At 37.4% G+C, this 22,603-nt stretch overlaps 1 protein-coding gene across 1 annotated transcript in view; it reads right to left on the bottom strand.

The window, feature by feature from the left end:
* Positions 1 to 1,062: 1,062 nt before the first annotated feature.
* LOC149184744 (putative phosphoribosylformylglycinamidine synthase, chloroplastic/mitochondrial) overlaps positions 1,063 to 22,603 on the bottom strand; it is a 68,848-nt gene continuing 47,307 nt past the window's right edge. Inside the window, exons 14-25 of the mRNA XM_089415432.1 lie at positions 5,330 to 5,421; positions 4,772 to 4,874; positions 4,489 to 4,644; positions 4,212 to 4,301; positions 3,876 to 3,929; positions 3,685 to 3,756; positions 3,247 to 3,510; positions 3,075 to 3,164; positions 2,840 to 2,905; positions 2,505 to 2,681; positions 1,863 to 2,414; positions 1,063 to 1,688 (exon numbers count right to left, since the gene is read on the bottom strand). Coding sequence (XP_089271558.1) covers positions 1,110 to 1,688; positions 1,863 to 2,414; positions 2,505 to 2,681; positions 2,840 to 2,905; positions 3,075 to 3,164; positions 3,247 to 3,510; positions 3,685 to 3,756; positions 3,876 to 3,929; positions 4,212 to 4,301; positions 4,489 to 4,644; positions 4,772 to 4,874; positions 5,330 to 5,421 — 2,295 coding nt within the window. The 3' untranslated portion in view covers positions 1,063 to 1,109. The remainder of the gene's footprint in view (positions 1,689 to 1,862; positions 2,415 to 2,504; positions 2,682 to 2,839; positions 2,906 to 3,074; positions 3,165 to 3,246; positions 3,511 to 3,684; positions 3,757 to 3,875; positions 3,930 to 4,211; positions 4,302 to 4,488; positions 4,645 to 4,771; positions 4,875 to 5,329; positions 5,422 to 22,603) is intronic.

The following is a 22,603-nucleotide window of genomic DNA, read 5'->3' as shown; positions in this document are numbered from 1 at the left end:
GTCAGATAGATTAAAGTAACAAGTTAAACCTACAAATTACAATAGTATAAATGAAAGACTCTTTAGTTTCAATCTAAATATTGAAACTAGTATGAATTTCTGATGTGAATCTTCAGATTTGATCAGCATAAAAGTTACTTGAATGCATAGATTTTCAGGCTTAGGGTTAATTTTGATCTTGCAAAGGTATAAACAATAAAGTGCATATTTTTTTTTGGATCAGCGAAAATTAGACTTTTGGTTGTAATTAAGAGCTAAAATTATGAGTTTACTGATATAAATTTTCACATCTCAGACAGCTGAGTGGCAAGATTGTGACCTAAGGAATGAATTAATAATTATGTTTAAAGCAATATATTATTCCAGATTTCATTCCAGCCAAGACAAAAGGAAGTTTTATGATTTCTATCAAGGGTTGGAAAGCAAGACCAGTGCCGATATATCATTGAACATACAAGGTTTTAAAAGGCCAAGGTCAAAATGAGCTTATTTCTTTGAATCTAGGACTGTTTACAGTGATAAGAGGCGTGTTACAGCCAACTACTGGCTGCTGTTTGTAAATTCCAGAACTTGTATCTTTTCCTAATGATGTAAATTACATCAAGTTTAGAGAAGAGAATACATATGACTAAAAATAAATGGTTCCAAGCAATTTCCAAACAATTTAAACTTCATTGACTATTTTCAGCTATCAAAGACAAAAATTAGTGAGGTAATAACCCATCCATAAACTTCCTTCCCGCATTCCTCCAATGTAATAATCTGTTATTTGGTACGGGTACTGGAATTTATTAAAATATCTGAGCAGTAGTGTTATTCATTTTTATTGCACTTGACAAAATATATTTTGAACTTTATCTGATAGGAAAATCGTGTATTCATAATCAATCTGCAGTCTAACTATATAGTGTGCTTTGGCAATTCTAAGACCATGTGCTCATGCAAGATAGAGAATATTGATGGGTAACCATTTGAAAATACAACCTCCAGAATTTCTAAGAAATTTCAAAACTTAGATTTCAAAACAATTAAATTAAATGATATTGACGGGGAAATATCTGAAAATCGAAGCTCGAGAATTTCCATAAAATTCCAAAATTTATAATAAATCAAATATATTCACACCATTCACGTACATTTTGGAACATTTTTAACCAAGGGCTAGGACCCTTGGGATCAAGTTCCCATTCTCTAGGATACCAAGGGAATTGCCACATGAGAAAGCAACGTTCGGGATGTGGCATCAAAGCTAGATGCCTTCCATTTGGAGAACATATTGCTGCAATACCAAGTGGGGAGCCATTAGGATTGAATGGATATTCCTCAGTCACATATCCATCATCATCGCAGTACCTAATTGGGGCTAAATTTGATTCTGTTACATGTTGCAAAATCTCTTGCCTGGGAAAGAATGCTCTTCCTTCTCCATGAGCAACCCAAATTCCAACTGTAGTACCTTCCATGCCTTTCAACATTATTGAAGGTGACTCCACTATCCTCACAGAGCTAAAACGGCACTCAAAGCGGCCTGATTCATTGTGAATAAATCGAGGTTGTGAGTTATCACCACCGGCACCAAGCACTCCTCCTACTTCTTTCCCAGGTACCCAACCAAGAAGAGCCATCAGCTGACATCCATTGCACACACCAAGACTGAATGTGTCTGGTTGGTCATAAAATTCTTGAAACTGCAATGGCAAAACATACAAGTGTTTTAAAAATGACGAAAGTTTAAAATTGAATTACCCCTTAGGCTAACATGATTAATAGGGTATATTTTACTTAATGCAGTGAAATCATTGTAACCATGCAGACTTAACCCATAACAAAGAACATTTACTTATTAAAACAAATGTACTCACCTGTTTAAGAAGAGAGTCATTGAACCGTATTGTGGCAGCCCATCCCTTAGCGGAATCTAACACATCTGCATAGCTAAACCCTCCAACAAAGACTATGCCTCTGAAGTCTTGCAGAGTCACTCTTTCATTCAGAAGATCTGACATTGTCACATCCCATGGTTCAAAGCCTGCAGCATAAACCATAGCTGACATTTCCCTGTCACCATTACTACCTTCTTCTCGAATAATAGCCACCTTTGGCTTTGACTTTGAAACCATGAATTTTTCATTTGTAGATCTGGGCACAAATGACAATGCCCATGCAGGTGCATGTCTGTTTTTCAGTCCTTCTTGCTCTCTCTGAACACATGACTCTAGCCGCTGGCATCTTTCCAGCAAAAAGCTTGTCTCCTCCCACAAATCCCTAAGATATGATGTTTTTTCATTAAGATGTAGTGTGCCATTAACAGACACCTCTATAGAAGGAGATGAAGTGACTTGTCCAATAACCTCAAACAGAACACCGGAATCATTGAGTTTCTTGGCAATGACATCAAGATTGGCACGGCTAACCTGTACATCAACAATGAAAATAGGACAACATTTAAATCCCTTATAGAAAAATTATCACTATCCAGATGTATTACACTTGATTCTCATCACCTCGAGGACAAGGCCAAGTTCTTCTGCAAATAGTACTTCAAATATACCAGCACTTTTAGAGCTTAGGTTAACTTTCATCCCACAGTTTCCTGCAAAAGCCATCTCCAACAGAGATACAACTATACCCCCATCACTAATGTCGTGACCAGCTGAAACAAGATTCTCTCCAACCAGGTCCTAGAGATGTGATCCAACAACCGTTAGTTAAGTATCATACTTGCATCATTGAATTTATTATTCAGTTGATAAACATAAAGGCTGTATACATAAGCAAATTATTTACACAGTAATTAATTCTTAAATGGTTGTCAATTACCATTTGGTTAGGTGCTCACCTGGACTGCATTGAAGACTCTCTTGAGATCTGAAACATCATCAAGGTCTGGGCAAATGTCACCAATCTGCAAGATAAAATAGAAATGAAAAGCATGCCTTAATCATGAAACATGATGCAAGGAATGAAATCAAATTGCTCCATCCAACCATTGCTAATATATTGTTCACTGCATAACATATCAATCATTGTTATTAAAAGGACACCAATCAAACAAGAAATCTTTTAGCACTCACCTGATCAAACACATGGGCAAGGGCAGAACCACCTAAACGGTGTTTTCCTTTAGCCAAATCAACATGAAGTAGAACTCCATCATCTCCTAGCTACAAAACATAAGGATTATGTCAGAAAGACAAATAAAAATACTTTCACAATCTTAGAGCTGCCTGTCCAAATCAACTTCACCTTCAAGTCTGGTGTAACAGTCTTTGAAATATCCGGACAAGTCACATAAGCACTGATTACTAGATTCCCAGGAGCTTTGACAGTCTCTCCTGCAGCTTGTGCTGCCATAGAAAGGCTGTCTTTGCCACCATCTATTGCTATCCCAAGTTCTATCATTGTATCCCGAAGAGCAAGAGCTGCATCATACATGGCCGCACCTTCTCCATCTAACTTTGCAGCATACATCCAATTTCCACTAGCTTTGACATCCTTCAGCGAAGTAACCTGTGAACCATGTAAGATGTGCTTCTTTATAAGACCAAATATCAATATAACACAAACATGTGCTTAATACTTCCATTATGTTTAACAATGCCTCTTTTCACGTAAGATTGCAGGAAGAACCCACAGAAAATTGGAATGGCCAAAGAAAGAAAAATTCTGACATGATATACTCACCTTAGCCCAAACAAGATTTGTCAGAGCTTCGCCCACTGCTAGCCTGGCCATTGCCTTTGGATTCAGTAAACCCTGAAAATTTAAAATTTGTGAGATTGTTTTTCAATTGTTGAATATAAGAGTTTTTTAAGTACATTCAAAAGACATCTCAGAGAGATTTTGCTCATTCCAAAGTCGTGAACATCAACAACCTTTACTGGCTGCTCCCCAATTGCACAGGCACCACCACTTAACCCAGTATATGTCTGCATGAATGAGACACCTTTTGTCATATATTAACACTAAAAGAAAGTATGCTCTAGTTTAAAGACAATTGAAACCCTTCTCAAACCATAAGAGGATTAAGGCAGGAAAGAAAACTAGAAGAAAAATATAAATACAAAACGTTACTACAGATATTTCATATACACATTGCATCAGCACGGTGAAAGTAACTGTTAACCAATCAAGAAAGTAGAATCTTCAAATCAATCACATACATAGACATAAAGTCCTCTTGAATAAACTGCATTATAATACAAACCAACCTGAGCAATAACAGCAACGTCTGCAAGTGGAAGTTGCAGAGGGCCAACTGTCTGCTGCTGTGCAACAAGACCTGTCACACAGCGATCAACCTGCCAAATGGCCACGCATTCTTAAAATTATGCTTTAAGTTTGAGCAGAAAGTCCAACTGAACAAGAAACTACCAGAGCAAGCCAAAATAACTAGTCAAAAAATGTTATTTTACAGTATTGGGATTCTTTTTGGAAATTGGAATAATTTTTACGAAACATGAACTCTCAAGCAACTTGACCTCATACCTTAGTTGTTAAGAAGCGCTTTGAACACACAGATGGAAGGTGAAGAACTCGTCTGAGGGCATCCAAAACTGTTATTCCTGGAGCAATGTCAAGAGACTCCAATGGTTGGACTTTCCGTGTTAATTCAAAACATTTTCTTGGCATATCACCGAGTACCTGCACTTGAAATTATTAAGAAAATAAACATGTTCAAAAATAATATTACTTTTGACAGTCTAAGTGGACAAAGCATTTTACAAATATCTTCCTCCTATGATATTTTGAACATAGCTTGACAAATTACCTTCTCAAGGTCGAGATCAACTGCTGGAAGAGGCGGGGGTAGACCATTTAAGACAGAATGCTCCATTGCCAAGCTATCAACGAGTACAACTCTCCCATCACCACTGTAGACAATAGAATAAATATAATCATGTAATAACATAGAATATAACAATTCACTCGAGATGACCAGCAAAACAATGACCTATGTGACTAAATTTGACTAATATACAAGCCATTGAGCAATACGAATAATACATACACTCCTGTCCTAAAGTTTTATCAGACAACAGGTCAATTTTTCACAAATATATCCTCCAGATAGACTTTGTCAGAAAGATTGTTCAACCAAAACAAATTTGTACTTAATGAAAAATTTACATAATAATTTCAAGAAAGATGACATGCAACACATCAAGGATTCTAGTTCAATATAGAGAACTAAATATCAACCCTAAACTAATAGTAAACATAGAATCTAATATCTTAGCAGTGATCAAATTGAACATGACCCTGCAAAATATTCAACCACAACCAATATTCACCGACAACAGATGGTCATCTATGTACAATTATCAACCTGATTTTGCCAATTACAGCCATGGACACCCTTTCTCTTTCACAGATTGAGCGTAGCAATCTCTCATTTTCAGGTCTTATCAGTAACGCATCCTGAAAACAATACAAATGCATAAAACATATGATATTAGTATATTAACAGCCACACACACACAACCAAAAACACACGTCATCAGAAATAAAAATCTAATACTGAAGAAGCCATTAGACCCAGAATTTCATTAAAGCAAAGTTACATGTGAGTCATACTGTGCCTCAAGTAGTAATTATTGATTCTTGTTGTATTATGTCTACGGAATGTCTACTAAAAGTATAAAACCAATGAAACAAAATGAAAATACTTTTATGTTTACAGATGACCAAAGTACTTCTGTCCACAAATTTAAACTGACTGAAATAGGTCCAAATACAAGACCCATACATCATTTGGCTGTTGATTCAAGATGCTTCAAGATGTTCTTTAAGACAATTGAAGACAATAGATATTATAGTAGCATGACCAATAAACTGTGGAATGTAATGCATTTGCATGGCACATGCCCATAGTCAACAGAGGTTGAAAACAAACTTCTTCCGCGATATTGAAGATACATTATTTCTCATCAAACAACATCACCACCAAATGGCATCAGAAGTGTCAACACGAATCTTCGGCAACTAGATACAACTCTTAAAATTAAGAAAAGAAAAAAAAATCGGCAACTAGAGCCAACTATTAACATTAAAATTGCAAGAAAAATATAGCTTGTGCATACAGTGCATAAATATAACTAACTCTGCAAGAATTGTTTGTTAACAGGCAAGCATGTTGATCAAAGCACAAGCAGTTGATTCTTTAGATACTTGAAAGCAAAGAGGTGACAGGTTTCACACACTTGGAGGACCAATAAATTAAAAGGACCTTCCAACACACTTTGGACATTACACATTAACATCCTCAGGGCATGAGAAGGTGGTAAGCTTCACTGTAAGATACACACTCATATGATGGTCTGAGAGTGGCCCCCTTAGGGTCCCTCCAAGTGAATTTCTTTGTCATTATTTATCAACAAATTAACAGTTATATTTATTAGTGGCATAGCTCCACTCATAGTTGCGGGGGAGCGCCCCCCCCCCCTCTCGAACCCGCTCCTGAATCGCGCTCTGGGCGGGAGCGGCACGGGAGCGCGCTCCCAAAATCGGGAGTGATTTTCGGGAGCGCGCCCCCAGAAAAAAATTTGCGCTCCCTGCCATTTTTAGGAGCGTTGCAGGGAGCGATCGCTCCGTTGCTCCCGGAGCGATCGGGGAGCGATCGCTCCCAAACACTCCTGGGCATTAAAAAATCGCTCCGGGAGCGTTTCGACAGGCGCCGGGAGCGATCCGACGGGAAAAAAATCCGCGGATGCCAAAAAAAATCCAATTTTAAATTATTATTTTTTTTGTTTTAAAAGCCCAATGGGCCTAAAAAAATTTCATTATCACTTCATTGAGCAAGCGCTTGGAGCAAGAGCAAGAGCAAAGGAGCAAGGAGAAGCGAGGAGCAAGTGCTGAGGAGCGAGGAGCAAGTGCTGAGGAGCGAGGAGCAAGCCTGCAAAGGTAAGTAATTTAGTTAGTTTAATTTAGTTAGGTAGTAATTTAGTTAATTTAATTTAGTTTATTGAGTTTAAAAATCATGAATTTAAATTAAATTAATTAATCCCAATAAATTAAATTAATTTGCAGATTCAAGAATCAAAAGCCTACAAACATCAAACACCATGGACCTGGCTATATTTCTTAGCATTTTCCTCTTCCTGGTCCCTTTTATGGTTATTATGGTGCTGGAGAGTAGGAAACGGAGGGGCCAAACTGAATAGGGGGATGAAGAAGCTAGAGAAAGTCAAATTGGTGAAAACCCCGGTGAGGAGGAGCTGGAGGAGGGTGAACATGACCCTCAAAAAACTAAACAAGACCAAACTCCATTGTGGAAATATGTTAACAAGGCTGAAACAGGGAGAGGGGGTGGAACCACTAAATTTCATTGCCCCCATTGCAACACTGATTACACAAGTTCATACACTCGTGCTAGAAGACACCTCTGCGGGAAAAGGCCATGGGATGGAGACAAACAAATAGGAATCAAAACTTGCACAGCGGTGTCAGCAGCGGATAGAGCCAAATAAATAAGGGAAGAGGAGGAAGCCCAATGCAGATCAAAAAAATCAAGGGGTTTCTTTGAACCAAGCTCACAATCACAAAGAACTCCTTCAGCATCCTCCCAAGGCAGTGGATATGGAGGCACAGGGTCATCATCTTTAAGGCGTAGAACCATATTAGATTTCCTTGATGAGGGGTGTAGGAATGATGTGGATTCAAAGGTTTACAGGTTTCTCTATGCATGTGGGATACCATTCAATGTTCTTCGCTCACCTTATTGGCACGAAATGGTTTCTGCCATAAATGATGCCCCTAAAGGATACAAGAGCCTTGGGTATGACAAGGCAAGAACCATTGGCCTTGATCATGAAAAAGCAAAAATATCACATTCTTTGAATAGAATGACAAGTTCTTGGACTGACCATGGGGTGTCCATTGTATCTGATGGATGGACAAATGTAAAAGGCAAGCCATTAATAAGTGTTCTTGCTGTGTCTGTTAGTGGTCCCATCTTTCTAACTGCACATGATTACTCAGACAAGTTCAAGACCGCCATCAACATTGCAGAAGCATTACTTGAAACAATTGAGCGTATTGGCCCATACAATGTCATCCAAGTCATCACTGATAATGCTCCTAATTGTAAGGCAGCAGGAGCAATTATTGAGGATAAATACCCCAACATATTTTGGTCTGGATGTTTGGTTCACACATTGAACCTTCTGTTGCATGATATTGTCAAGAACAAAAATGAACAATACCAATGGATTGGTGATTTGTACAAGAAAGGCAAACAAATGATAAAATTTATTACAAATCATAGCAATACCCATGGCCTTTTCCGCAGTCACTCGAGATTGGAGTTGTTGAAGATTGCGAAGACCAAATTTGGTAGCTATTACCTCACCTTCAGGCGCCTTTTGAAGGTAAGAGAGGCATTAGCTAGCATGGTATCGAGTCCACATTGGCAGGTATTAAAGGAAAGGGCTACAAATGCAACTGACATGGGAGGTTTTGAAATGGTGGAGGAGGCCGCTCTTGATGGTCAGTTTTGGACAAGTGTGAGGCAAGTATTGGATTTCACCAAGCCAATTTATCACATGATTCGGTTTGCAGATACAGACAAACCAGTGATTGGCCAGGTGTATGAGAAAATGGATACCATGTTGGGGGAAATAAAAGATATTGTTCATAATAGAGATCCCAACTTGTACAAACTGATTCATGATTGTGTGTGTGAACGGCGGAATAGGCTTAATCTTCCACTACATTGCTTGGCGTATATCCTTACGCCAACATACTACTCTACATATTGGTTGGGCCAACCTGCAGCAGGGGGTGGGGTTAGGACCAAACCCCATTTAGATTCAGAGGTAACTAAAGGATATTTGGAAGCATTAGAAAAGTTGGTACCTGACAAGGAGGAATGTGCAGTTGTGCGCCTTGAAATAGGCAGATACTTCAGTGGCACTGGTTTGTATGGTAACTTCCATGCAATGGACGACAGAGATAGATTTGATACTCTCACATGGTGGGAAACATATGGCGGCCACGGACTTTTGCCAAAATTGGCAAAAAAAGTTCTTTCACAGGTTGTAAATACTTCTTCTGCAGAGAGGTGTTGGAGCACCTACAGCTACATACATAATGTGAAAAGAAACAGACTCAATGAAAACCGAGCAGAAAGCTTGGTTTATGTGCACTACAACTTGAGGTTGTTGAGTCATTACTGTGATCGGGCTTATGAGGATCCCACATATAAAATTTGGGACAATCACCCAGAGGATGACAATATGGAGGATGGCATTGTACATATTGAAGAACTGGAAGAGGAACTTGTAAGGGATGAAGATGAAGCAGCCATGCCACCTCCGCCTCCACCATCCAGTAGCAGTGCTCGAGGTCCGAGTCTTGTTCCTTTGTTGTCGCCACCTCCATCTACACCCTCACGTGGAGGTTCTAGTTCTGGTCGTCGGTCTGTGCAGGAGACTCCTAGAAGACCATCACGACCTGCTTATACTCCTGGAGACTCTCGTGGCAAGGGCCACATGTAGATTTACAGTTTACTTGTCTTTTTTAGTTTCTATTAGACTTTAGTTTTCATAACTGTTGAGTTTTGAGTCCTTGACTCTTGACTCTTGACTCTTTCATATCATAATGATATTTTTTGTAAACAATATATCACTGTGACAATGAAAATTTGAAGTTTGAAGTTGGGCCTTGGCAATTATAACTCATTGGTAATGATTGTGAATTATGAATATGATGCTTCGTGCAAGACTAAAGTTGTTTTATTTCATTTCATTATTCATGTTTCATTTTATAAATTTATAACATTTCATATCATGTTAACAGTTAGAAGTTAGGACTTAGAAATATCTTAGATATTACTTCTTGTAATGGTTAAACTTAGCTTACAAGTACAACTTTGGTGATCAATGATGATAAATGTTATTGAATTTTCAATTTTGAAAGCTTGAAGCTGAAACTTTAAGATTGAATTTGATGAATCATGATTCATGAGACTCAATATGTTGCAGTTGTAATATGTATTTTACTAACTTGTGGACATGGTTGATGACGATTATAATTTCTAGATGATTGATGTGATATGGTTCAATGATCAATCTATGTTTTTTTATGTCTAATTCATCATTCTACATGTTTTTGTTGACATATATGTATCAAAAATTAAAAAAAAAAAAAAAATATATATATATATATATATTTTTAAAATCGCTCCCGGATTCGCTCCCAAACCAGGAGCTTCTGAAAATGGTCGCTCCCGCTCCCGCTCCCAAGCAAATTGGCTCCACTTGTCTGAATCATTTACAAATTGCACTCAACTCCATTTTCCCAATATTGACTAGGCATTAGTCCCGCTCTTCCACCATACACTTTATTTTCCTATACTATCAAATCTATTTGCTAAGCTAAATCATCACATCACCTTGATCCTCCTTGTCATAGCCTTAGCAATCATACCTGGGGATACCCCACTTTTGTTGGAGAAGATCCAACCTAAAGTGAGAGAGAGAGTTACTGAGATGATAATGGGCAGCCCCTTTAAGTCACAGTTGGGTTTTCACTTTGTGCTTGGAACTTTTACACCTATAAGTTAAATTTCTAGAGGTAATAATCTGCACCTATGATATGCTATAGATCTGATTTTTCCTCAAGCCGATCTGTTTCGTAAATTGATGTTCTAAGAGTTGCAGGGATAACTACCCCTGGTCTCAAACACTGTCACATGTTGGAGAGCACTTCCAATTTTGTACCATGGAAGTGCAGACTGCAAAATATATTCAAAGAGATTGGTCTTTGAAGTTTCGTGGAAGGAATGGTGACTACCCCTAACAATCCCACACAGCTGATCCAGCATAAGAAGAAGGCAACCAAGTGGAAGTGAAACATTTTTTATCCAATTATCAATAGAAAGATCATTTGATCCCTCATACAGCAGAGAAGAAATCGATGAAGGCTGATAGTTAGAATGTTAACCAGAAGATGATATTGAAGAATAAACCCACCAGCACTCACATCATTGACACAAACATTGGGGCCAACCACTTGAGAAAAGATCATTGAACTGTTGAAAATGAGGGATGAGAAGCAGGTGCCTGTAGCACAAAGTGGGTTCCATTCATCTTGAGATGTGTTCGTTCAAGGTGTTTCTTGAGAGAAGCTTCCAATAATCCAAACTTTCAAAAGCTTGGGGATGATTTCATTCGAGACAAGATCAAAGTACACTTTATTTGAGATAAAGTGGAAGAGATCAAGAACCTAGTCCTTGTTTAGAATATGAGAAGAGGAGGCAAGAAAGGTGGACCTAGGATGGGGTCAAGAGGGGAAGCAAGAAATTCTTTGGACCAATTGAAGAAAGACTTGAGTCAAGTGAAGTTCCCAAGTGCAACAAGATAGGGCATCATGCATCTCGGTAGCCTAACAGGAAGAATGCCAAGTAGCGAGAAAGGCAGTTCGCAAGCAACGCAAAAGCTTTAATTAAAGTGGATGAGTTAGCATCCATACTTGAGAAAGCTTTCTCCATGGTATCATGCCTTTCTACTAACAAAATTTAGGATAGGGCAGTGGTATATTGGAGCATCCAAACACAACCTTCAAGAAGAAGGCATTCAACAGACTTCAAGAACAGATGGATGGCACACAATTTGAACAAGGCAACAATGACACCTGTACAACTACCTTGTTAGATTCTATTTTTTTCCATGTGACTCCATGGCATGTTCCTAATCTTTCATTACATCACTAGAAATGAAGCCCAAATTGGAGATCTGGGTGATCCCCACTTCCAACCCACAGATCTGCTCCAGATCTTTTCACAAACTGATGCCAATGAAACCCTATGATATTTCTGAATGAAATCTCCACAATAGTGAGTTGGGGTTTCGTCCAACACACCAAGAAACCCAAGGGTTTTCGTCCTAGGGCTCTTTGAACCTAAAAACCAAGTTCTCAAAACTCTCCAAGAGAAAATATTCCAAATCCAAGATGATCCCAATGACATGCTTTCCCCTCTTTCAAAGACTTATGGATCTTTATTCAACTTTCTAGAAGAACTTTAATTTTATTATTTTATTTTCATTCTAGAAGCTTCTCCCTTTTATTTTATTTAAGTGACTCTCTTTTATTTCATTTTATTTAAGTCACTTTTAATCCCCAAAAATGATTAATCTACCTCTATGATTTCTTTGGCCACTAAAAGTCATTTTTTATCATCCCATCCTATAGATCTCTTCATCCTTGTTCCAACAGGCTATTGCACTAAGGCGTTTCTCCAATTAATCCACTCCAAAAAACCAATGTTTTAAAACTCCGACTTCAACTCCGACTCGGCCGAGGGTCGACTCCGACTCGGTATCGACTCGGTCGACTCGATTTCAGTGACTCGGTCGTTGTAAAAAATACATTAAATATTTATTTTTTATAAAAACACATAATTTTAAAGATTTTCATTCATGTTTCCAAACACACAACATTAGAATATAGATAGAAGACAACATATGATCAAAGTAGGCTCATGAATATATCCATTATATCAAAATGGCACGCAGTGCATTGTCCAATACATACACGATGATGATATAGAGATCAAAACAAAAACACATAACCAAGGTAGCTATAAATCCCCTCTACAACAAAAGTCTGTGACCAATACTACTGGCTACTGCTAGAGTTGCCAACAACATCTGGCTCAGTGTTTCTTGGGAGCGAGAGCGAAAGTGGGGAGTGAGAGCGAAAACGAGAGCGGGAGCGACATTTTCAGAAGCTCCCAGTTTGGGAGCGAATCCCGGAGGAGTTCAACAACCAATGTCACTAACATCAAGGTACATAGAGGGATTGGTGCTCTTGATTAAAGACGAGTTCCATACCCTAATACATGACAAAATTCAATGGAAACATTGCAATCCCCTAATCCTGAAAAGCTGATAAGTCTACTGGATTTTGAATGAAATCTAAAATTCTACTTTCTCCATATGAAATCCAATGAGGCCGGAACCACTCTCAAACATCCTGAGTCATTTCATGGTAATGTTAAAAATTTAAGTAAAAGGATGAAAATGAAGATTAAGGAGAATGTCACTTTAATTTGAGAATTTAACATTACCATGAAATTTGAATAGCATATCAATACTAGGAGAGGGGAATGGACCCCAAAGACCAAAAACCAATTAATAAAACCATTTGGAGTCCCCCACACTCGGAAAAAACATAAAATAAATAAATAAATAAATAAAAAATTAAAAAAATTGCATTTTTGGGGTTTACTGGTCACATGAAGTGACCTAGCCGAGTTGATACGGACTCGGCTGAGTCGGCCGAGTTAACACTGACCTAGCCGAGTCATGCCATGACTCGACCGGGTCAGTCTTGACTCGGCCAAGTCAGTCTTAACTCGGCTGACCGAACCGGTTCAACAGTCGAGTCACAATTTTTTTTACCGGCTTGGACCAACAAGGCCGAGTCGGTTTCGAGTCGGCCTGCTTTTAAAACATTGGGTTTAACAACCACAACTGGAAGGGCTACAACCCCAAGATTTACCAACTCCCATTGGAAGGAGGCGACAAGCTCCTAAAGGAAGCTACAACTTTCTTCCCTAGCACCACCCTGCCACCCTATAAAATACAATCTTTTTGGGCTCCCATACCAGGGATGGCCCAATTACAAAAACATTCAAACAACTTTAGTTCTGCCCCTTTGCCATATCCAATATGCAATTTGTAGATCAATAAAATGCATACCTCAGATCATCAATACCAATGTCCTTACTCTGCATTTGATTGTCTCACAATTTCTTCAATTTGCTTTGTCAAAGGCTTGCTTCACAAGTGCTTCAAGGCTCTTGTTTTAAGGCTTTTGCAATTGTCAAGGCATGCACCATTCACTGTTCCAAACTTCAAAATAACTGCCTCAGAACACCGAACTCCTTTTTACAGGAAGACAGTGTGATTGATTGTGTCAAATGATCCATTAGAGGGTTTAATATATAGGAAATTACATAAGAGAAAAGGTGCATCCTTTATTGAGTCGACTTGAATATTTTTTCCATTTTAATTTACCAATTACATATTTCACCTTAATTCATAAAAACTTGGAGGGAAATCTAAATTCAAATTCATTTTCAATATTCTGCCACATTAATAATAATCAACTTCAAATGCTTCACATATATTTTAAATATTGTAGAAATTAATGTGTAGATTTGCAACTGCTCATGAAGTTTAAATCAAAATTACAAGACACAAACCTACACTATTGCTCTGCAGACATTAATTCACAGTTTAGAACAAAAATCTCAGACATGTAAGTAGAACTAAAATAAAGAAGATATAAAACTTAACAAGTGTTGGAAAATGTAACAAGGCTTGGTCTTCATTTAATGTATTTGAGTCACCATGTAATGTACTTGTCAAAAGAATAAAAAAACAAAAAAAAAAAAAAAATTATTATGATTGTGACTTATTAAAGCATGGGTTTCATGCTTGGATCAACATGTTTTAGGTTAGTGTCCCCATTGAAGACTTCTAGGATTTATTATGAGTCAATAGAGACATTGTACTTTTAAAGAGACCCTTATTGGGCTTTTGAATCATGTAAAAAAGTTAAGTATTAAGTCAAATATAATTTATGTATCCTCCACACCAAGTCAGCCTAAATAAAGATCAAGTCGATCTAAGAAGACTATTCAACCTCACATGGAGCCTATAAATACAAGCACATCAAATTCATTTGGAACACACTCTCTCACAAGAAGTTCGATATCTCTTGTAGCTGGAAAAAGTGCGAAGTCTGTTGCCAAGAAGCTGATGTAAGTGCGAGTTTGGGGAAGTCTAACGAGAAATGAAAAATCAAAATTTTGGTGCCTCTCTCTCTTTGTTTCCGGTCATGGATTGGGAGATCGAAGTCTTCCAAGTTCCACTATTGCCAGAAGTTGTTGCCTAGTCGAAGTCGCTGGAAAGCGGTCGAAATTCTGGGAGACTGACTTGGTGTGGAGGGAAAGTCTGGTCTTGGTTTAGGGTGAAGAGTCTCAAAGAATACTATTGAAGGAAGAATTTCTTCACTGGGTTTTCCCCTCGAGGGGGGTTTTGCCCTGGCATAGTGCCTACATCCGGTGTCTATTTTTTTTGTGTCGCTGCTTTGGTAATTGCTTGATGAACTAAAAGAAATAAGTTATAAAGAATCGTAATAATAAGAAACATCACAAGTAATTATCAAGAATAAGAAAATCTTTCTGCCTTTCTGATTTTCTAACATGGCATCAGAGCTTTAGTGAAGAAGGAAGAAAAAGGCGGTCTCAAGCACTTGATCAAGGAACTATTCAAAAGGATTATCTCAAGGGAGGAATCCACTATATTCAAGGAAGATGTTTAACACAATCAAGGGAGAGAACAAATTTGAAGGGGCCTCAAACTATAGGTCTTGGAAGAAGAGGATTGACCTCATCCTTGAGAAGGACAAGGTACTAGACTTGGTCAAAGGAAAAGTAAAGCCTACAGAGGATTCCATTGATGATGACAAAGTGAAATTCAGGGAACTAGAATTGGTGGCCATGACTCTGATGGTAGAAGGAATAAAGGACAACCTTGTCCCATTCATAGCTAACATCGATCATGCTTAGGAAATGTATGAAGCCTTGTCAAAGTTATTTACTATTAAGAACATTGGTCAAGTATCTAGTTTGAAGAATGAGCTAAGGACCACAAAGATGACTCAAGAAGACACAGTGGCATCCTTCTTTGTAAAGATAGCAAGAATCAAGGATGATCTTTTGGCCATTGTTGAAATTGTTCCAAATAAAGAACTCGTGATCACTACCCTATTAGGTTTGCCATCCTCTTGGGGTGCATTTGTTGCAGGTCTCAACAGTTGCAAGGAAGCTCCCACTTTTGAAGAACTATGGAATGCCTGCAATCAGGAAGAATTGAGGATCTCATTAGCCAATCTTGAAGTAGTATCAAATGCCTACATTGCTCAACACAAAGGAAGGAAACAAGGACCAAGGAAGAAAGTTGACATGTCCAAGATAGAGTGCTATAAATGTCATAAGAAGGGTCACTACAAGAGTGACTATCCCGACAATCCAAAGAATATGCTAACATTGCTGAAGGAGACCCAAAAGAAGCAAAACCCGAAGAATCTGATATAAGGGACTTACACTATTAAGTCCTTTGTTTTTAGTCTTAGATATTCTAGTTTTGGAAAAGACATTTTTATTGTTTTTATAAGTTTGTAGGTATCCTTAAAGCTTTGAAGGGAGCCCTCATTAACTCCCAAAGATAAGTATCTCATCTCCTTTCAGTTTTTGGTTTCATGTACTTGTTTAAGTTTTGATTATATTAATACCTAAGTCCCCTGACACAGGGATTCGGGACACGTAGGATTCGAGATTCGTGGTGTCGGATTCGGACACGCTGACCCCCCGGAACAGGACACGTTAGGACACGTTATATATATATATATATATATATATATATAGTAAAAATTAGATATTATCATATTTCTTACACAAATTTTAATTAATGATATATATACAAATTTATTGATTTCAAACATAGATCTTCATCTATAGCTATTAGCATGCATAGTACATACAAAATTCAAATACATGTCAATCTATTATCTATTTCTTATGCTTGGCACTCTTGCCACCACGAGAAATGTCTAATTTTTTAGTCTTGTTGGAAAATCAGGATCTTTGTCATTAGTATCACCCTCTAAGTATTAATATCCAGAGGTATCTTTGTCATTACCTCTGTATCTGTATAGGGATCTTTGTCATTAATATCACCCTTTAAGCATTAACATAAGATAGAACAAGCATAACATGTCAAATCAAGATTTTGTTTGAGTGATGCGTACATTTTTAGGAGGGTCATGATACAGGAGTTCGACAACCAATGTAACTAACATCAAGGTACATAGAGGGATTGGTGCTCTTGATTAAATACGAGTTCCATACCCTAATACATGACAAAATTCAATGGAAACATTGTAATCCCGCAATTCTAAAATCCTGAAAAACTGATAAGTCTGCTGGATTTTGAATGAAATCTAAAATTCTACTTTCTCCATATGAAATCCAATGAGGTCGGAACCACTCTCAAACATCCTGAGTCATTTCATGGTAATGTTAAAAATTTAAGTAAAATGATGAAAATGAAGATTAAGGAGAATGTCACTTTTACTTTAAGAATTTAACATTACCATGACAGGACACGTTTCCCAAAATCGTGACACGACCTCGGATTCGACGTGTCGGAAAAGGACACGACGTGTCATATGATTTGGACACGAATCCGGACCGAATCGTGTCGGATTCGTTGGATTCGAGATTCGTAGGGGTTTTAGGACGAATCCGGTGACTTAGATTAATACTAATCACCATTCTCCCTCTATTGTGTTGATTAGGAAAACATTTGCTATATCCTCAAGGAGTTTGAAGAGAGCCACCCAAGAAAAGGTTGGTCTAGAAACAAAGGTATGCCTTAAACTATAATACATTGATTTCTTTAAAGGTTTATTTGACAATCTATTACTAACATTGTTATGTCTAGTTCTATTGAATCATAATGATTCTTGTTTTGGGTAATTCATCACTTGATAAATCTACCCACCCCACTCATATTCTTAATTGTTTTGTAGAACCCTAGGCAGGTTCTTGAAAACCCTAATCGAAGGGTATGCTAATGTGAATGTCTGAAACCCTAAACTGCTTAGGGATATTGTGAAATGCTATTTGAAGTTTTATTGATGATGTCATGTTTGGGATTTTGGTATGATCAGGAAAACCTAACTTGTTAGGGTTGAATGATAAGGTCTAAAATTCTGAACCTTTGAAGTTTTGGTAATTTTTGGGTTTGCTATGTTCCTATGTTGAAACCGTAACTCATTAGGGTTTGGTGGAATATGTAAGCAAGACCCTTATAATGTCTTAGAAATGATTCCCTTGGTATGTGTGTGTTTATCTTATCAAACCCTAGTATAATCAAGATTGTTGTACTCTTATTGACCACTGTGAAGTTGGGTTTGACTAACACATGATATGAAACGTTTTTGCATGATAATGAAAACCTAGGTATATATAGATATGTCCTTTTGGTCGAATCCCTAGCTTGGTCTAGGCCAAATGTGTTAATGTCGTCAGACATACGATATGCTTATGTATGATTATGAATTCCTAGTTATGTGCATTGACCTAGTTATTGATGGTCATAAGTCTTAGGATTTAATGGAAGTCCTTGTCTAAGATTCTAGGATGATGATATTTGGAAATCTAGGGTTTGTGGCTAAATCCTAGTAGTAGTTAAATTCTCTAGTATGTGTGATATAACAATCTAAGATCTATTTGATGATTGTTGGGATTGTGAAAATAGAATTCTAGGGTTTTGGAGTTGAACCTCAGTAGAAGTAAAAATCTTTGATGTGAGATGACAATATGATAATTTGAGATTTGTGTAAGATTGTTGAAATCTGAGTTTTGATTGGGATTGTTGATTGATCAGAAATCTAGGGTTTGCAACTAACCCTAGTGGAAGTTGGTCATGTTAATGACTAAGTTATGATTCATTTTGATTGACTTTTTTGTATGAAATATAGGATTTGTATGAAACCCTAGTGAGAAGTCTAACATATGAATTTTGAAAAGTTGTTAAATGCTTTGTAGATTTATATTTGTTTGAATTGTTTCTAGGGTTTCTATATGTTGAAGTAAGGTATGTCATACCTTTGGAAGGAACATTGAAACCCTAGATAGAATGAAAGTTGTTATGCAGTAGTCTAGGGTTTATGACAAATTCCCTAGCAAGATGTTGAAGAGTATGTCTCTTGTTTAAAAGTTTGGGTATCTAATATGTATAGAGTTGAAATGCTTCCGTGATTCTGGTATGACTAACTTCATGCTCCAATAGTTTTGGTTGTACTTTCTATCTAAGTTGTGCAGGTACACCATCTTCAATATGATGAAGATGCCCGTTGATGTGATAAGCTTGATAAGGATAATGATAACTTTGATGAAATAGTTGAAAGCCACATAATGAAAAGAAGAAGCTCATCTCCTTGAGGAAGCTTGACTAGAAGAGATCTCCCTAAGATTAAGAGGGAGTCTGGATGAAGAGGTGCTTCTTGGTTGAGAGGGAGGGCATAGCTTGGTTTTAATTGAAGAATGAATTTTGGAAGATATGTTGCTACATGGTAAGTAGGAAAAGTAAGTGTATGATTGAGGAATCTTCTGTCAAAGATTCGGTTGATAGTCCTACCATGCAAAGTTGAGAAGTAACATCAAGTTGTCTGGATGACCCCAAAGGTTTGTATTTGATTATGTACATATATTATTGATTGGGGTTGTGTTTGTACAGGTGAATCTCTCGAAGGTTTTGATAGCATGTTGGTTACCAATCAGTTTGATTGGGAGAGATTGGTCATCCTTGATCTGTTGGATCAAGGGGTGTTGAGGCTTTGTGAGTGAAGCATTGCCTACGAAGACATCTGACCGACCCTTTGTGTTGATGTCTGGGTCCCAAAGTTGGAAAGGTGGCGTTGGTCACTGAGCTCTGACACATACCTGGATTTCTGGGTTGATGGTTAGCAAGTAAGCCTGATGGTCCCTAGAGAGGTTGGAATCTTGAGTCAATCTTAGTGCCACTTAGATAGATTGCCTTGGTCAGGAATCTAGTCCATGGCATTGCGGTCCCTAAACTGTTGAGAGACCAATGGATAGATTGCCTTGGTCAGGAATCTAGTCCATGGCATTGCGGTGCCTAAATTGTTGAGAGACCAATGGATAGATTGCCTTGGTCAGCGATCTAGTCCATGGCATTGCGGTGCCTAAAGTTCTTCATGGTTCATATACTTTGAGATCTTCCATTATACTTGTATATGATGAATACCAACCTAGTTAAGAGGGAGTGTTGGAAAATATAACTAGGTTTGGTCTCCATTTAATGTATTTGAATCATCATGTAAAGTACTTTTCAAAAGAATAAAGAAAATAATTTATTATTATGACTATGACTTATTAAAGCAGAGGGGCTTCATGCTTGGGTCACCATGCTTTAGGTCAAAGTGCCCATTGAGGACTTCTAGAATTTATTGAGTCAATAGAGTCATTGTACTTTTAAAGAGATCCTTCTTGGGCTTTTGAATCATGTAAAAAGGTTAAGTATTGAGTCAAATATAATTTATGTATCCTCCACACCAATTCGTCCTAAACAAAGATCAAGTTGGCCTAAGTGAAGAAATTTCAACCCCCACTCTAGTTATCAGTTTTCCTTATCACTCCATGCATTTAGTTTTAAATCCAAGCATGATAAAAATTCTAAAATCTGGTAATGATAATATTTTTCTGAAAACACAAATTTAGAGATTTTACAACTGCTGAAATTGCAGAAATAAAACAAAACAAAATTATGACAGCCACACACAAAAAATAACATATTGATTTTAATAAAGTCACCTTTAAATTAGAATGTAACTTTACCACTTATAAAGTCACTTTTAAATTAGAATGTAACTTTACCACTTATAAAGTCACTTTTAAATTAAATTGACTTTACCACTTATAAATTTACTTTAAGAAAAAAGTAAAAAGTAAATTTGGACACTTTTTCCTAGGCCAAAGATCAAAGCCTTAGGGAACCACTTGTCCTCTAGTACCCAAATTTTAAAACTAAGAAGACTATTCGACCTCACATGGAGCCTACAAATACAAGCACATCGAATTCATTTGGAACACACTCTCTCACAAGAAGTTTGATATCTCTTGTAGCTGGAAAAAGTGCAAAGTCTATTGCCGGGACGTTGAAGTAAGTGTGAATTTGTGGAAGTCTAAGGAGAAATGAAAGTCAAAATTTTGGTGCCTCTCTCTCTTTGTTTCGGGTCTTAGATTAGGAGATCAAAGCCTTCCAAGTTTCACTATTGCTAGAAGTTGCTGCCTAGTCGAAGTTGCTAGAAAGGGGTCGAAATTCTAGGAGGCTGACTTGGTGTGGAGGGAAGGTCTAGTCTTGGTCTAGGGTGAAGAGTCTCAAAGAATACTATTGAAAGGAAGAAATTCTTGACTGGGTTTTCCCCTCGAGGGGGGTTTTGCCTTGGCATAGTGTCTGCATCTGGTGTCTATTGTTTTATGTGCTACTGCTTTGGTAATTGCTTGATGAACTAAAAGAAAGAAGATATAAAGAATCGTAATAATAAGAAACATCACAAGTAATTATCAAGAATAATAAAATCCTTTTGCCTTTCTGATTTTTTAAAAATAAGAATTCAAGAACAACGCAAATAATTATCAAGTATTAGAAAATATTTCTGCCTTTCTAATTTTCTAACACATCCGACCTCTTAAGAGGCTTATTCTTTCATTTGTGAGCTAGTTTGGTGGGCTTGTCACCAAAAGTTAGATTATTAGAACATTATTTTATTCTTGGGGCTTATGTAGGCCAAGGAGACTAATTCAAACTCCTCATTAGTGTATAAATACAAGTGAGTTGAGTTCATTTGTTCATCATCACTTTGCATTGGATCTCTTTTCTCTCTTGAGAATTTTGCACTTTTTTTTAGAGGATGAATTAGAGTTTTATGGATGAATTTTGATGTGTGGATTTGGTTTATCTTATAGCTTGGAGCTTCTCTATTGTCAAAATGTGGATGGTTGGATATATTCTATTACATGTAAGTACATACTTTTAATGCTATTCTTGTTTTACTTTGTCAAATACATTGGACTGGGATTTTCGCTATTTTTAGGGCTAATCGCTGCATGCATTTACTCAAATTGTGGAATTTTGTCTCTATATAGCATCTCTCAATGTATTTGCCATGTAATGTGAATGAAATCTCTTAAAGTTAATTTTATTAATGAATTTATCTTGATAAGCCATCACCTTTTGCACATCGAAGTATAAAAGCTACAAGATTGCTTCGACCCCGATTTTTTTTAGAAGCAGAGCATTTGAAATAACCTGAATGCACCTGTAGGTTGATGAAGTGTGCATAGACCCTGAATCTCAGTTTGATGGTTGTTTGTGAATAGTAATGGAGACACGTGTGATGAGTTTCTCTTGAGTGAGATGTTGTGCAAGAGGTAGAGTGATTTGTACTTGTCACTTGTAGCAAACTGTGATTTCGGTGTGCACTGTAGAGTCAAATGCATAAACCTACAAACTTCCATTTCCAAGGATCGAACCTGTGATGTATTAGAGATTTGATCTGAAGCTCACTAAGAACAATGATCAAAATTCACATTAGATGATAGAGTGAAGAGCTGCTGCTAGTTTTGGACAGAGTCTATCCCTTGTGCTTTGGATCAGAGTTAGAGTATGAGTTGTTGCTAGTGTTATAGAGTAAAGGACCACTATTGTTAAGGAGCCGATGGAATATTTGTCAAAAGTCTTGATTGAGTTAATTTGTTGTAAGGCATAATTGCCAGTTTATTGTTGTAACTGTCTTCCATTGTATTGAGTCTGGGTTTGTGGATGAGAGTGTGAAGGCATGTTATTTGTGCTTTTGAATGGTTGAGCTAGAGTGGGGTGATGATGTTGTTAGGGTTTCATGATGAGCCAGTGAATAATGAAGTTTTAAGACGCCTCATGAACCAACACAACAATGCATCAATTGGTTCTTTGGACTGCAATGCTTCTATGGACGAGAAAAA

The sequence above is a fragment of the Pinus tabuliformis genome, chromosome 3_2 (assembly GCF_031772625.1).
Source record: "Pinus tabuliformis cultivar Carrire ecotype Pingquan chromosome 3_2, CPIR1, whole genome shotgun sequence".
Taxonomy (NCBI): domain Eukaryota; kingdom Viridiplantae; phylum Streptophyta; class Pinopsida; order Pinales; family Pinaceae; genus Pinus; species Pinus tabuliformis.
Note: the sequence above shows the minus strand (reverse complement) of the source record. Positions and strands in the feature narration are given on the sequence as shown.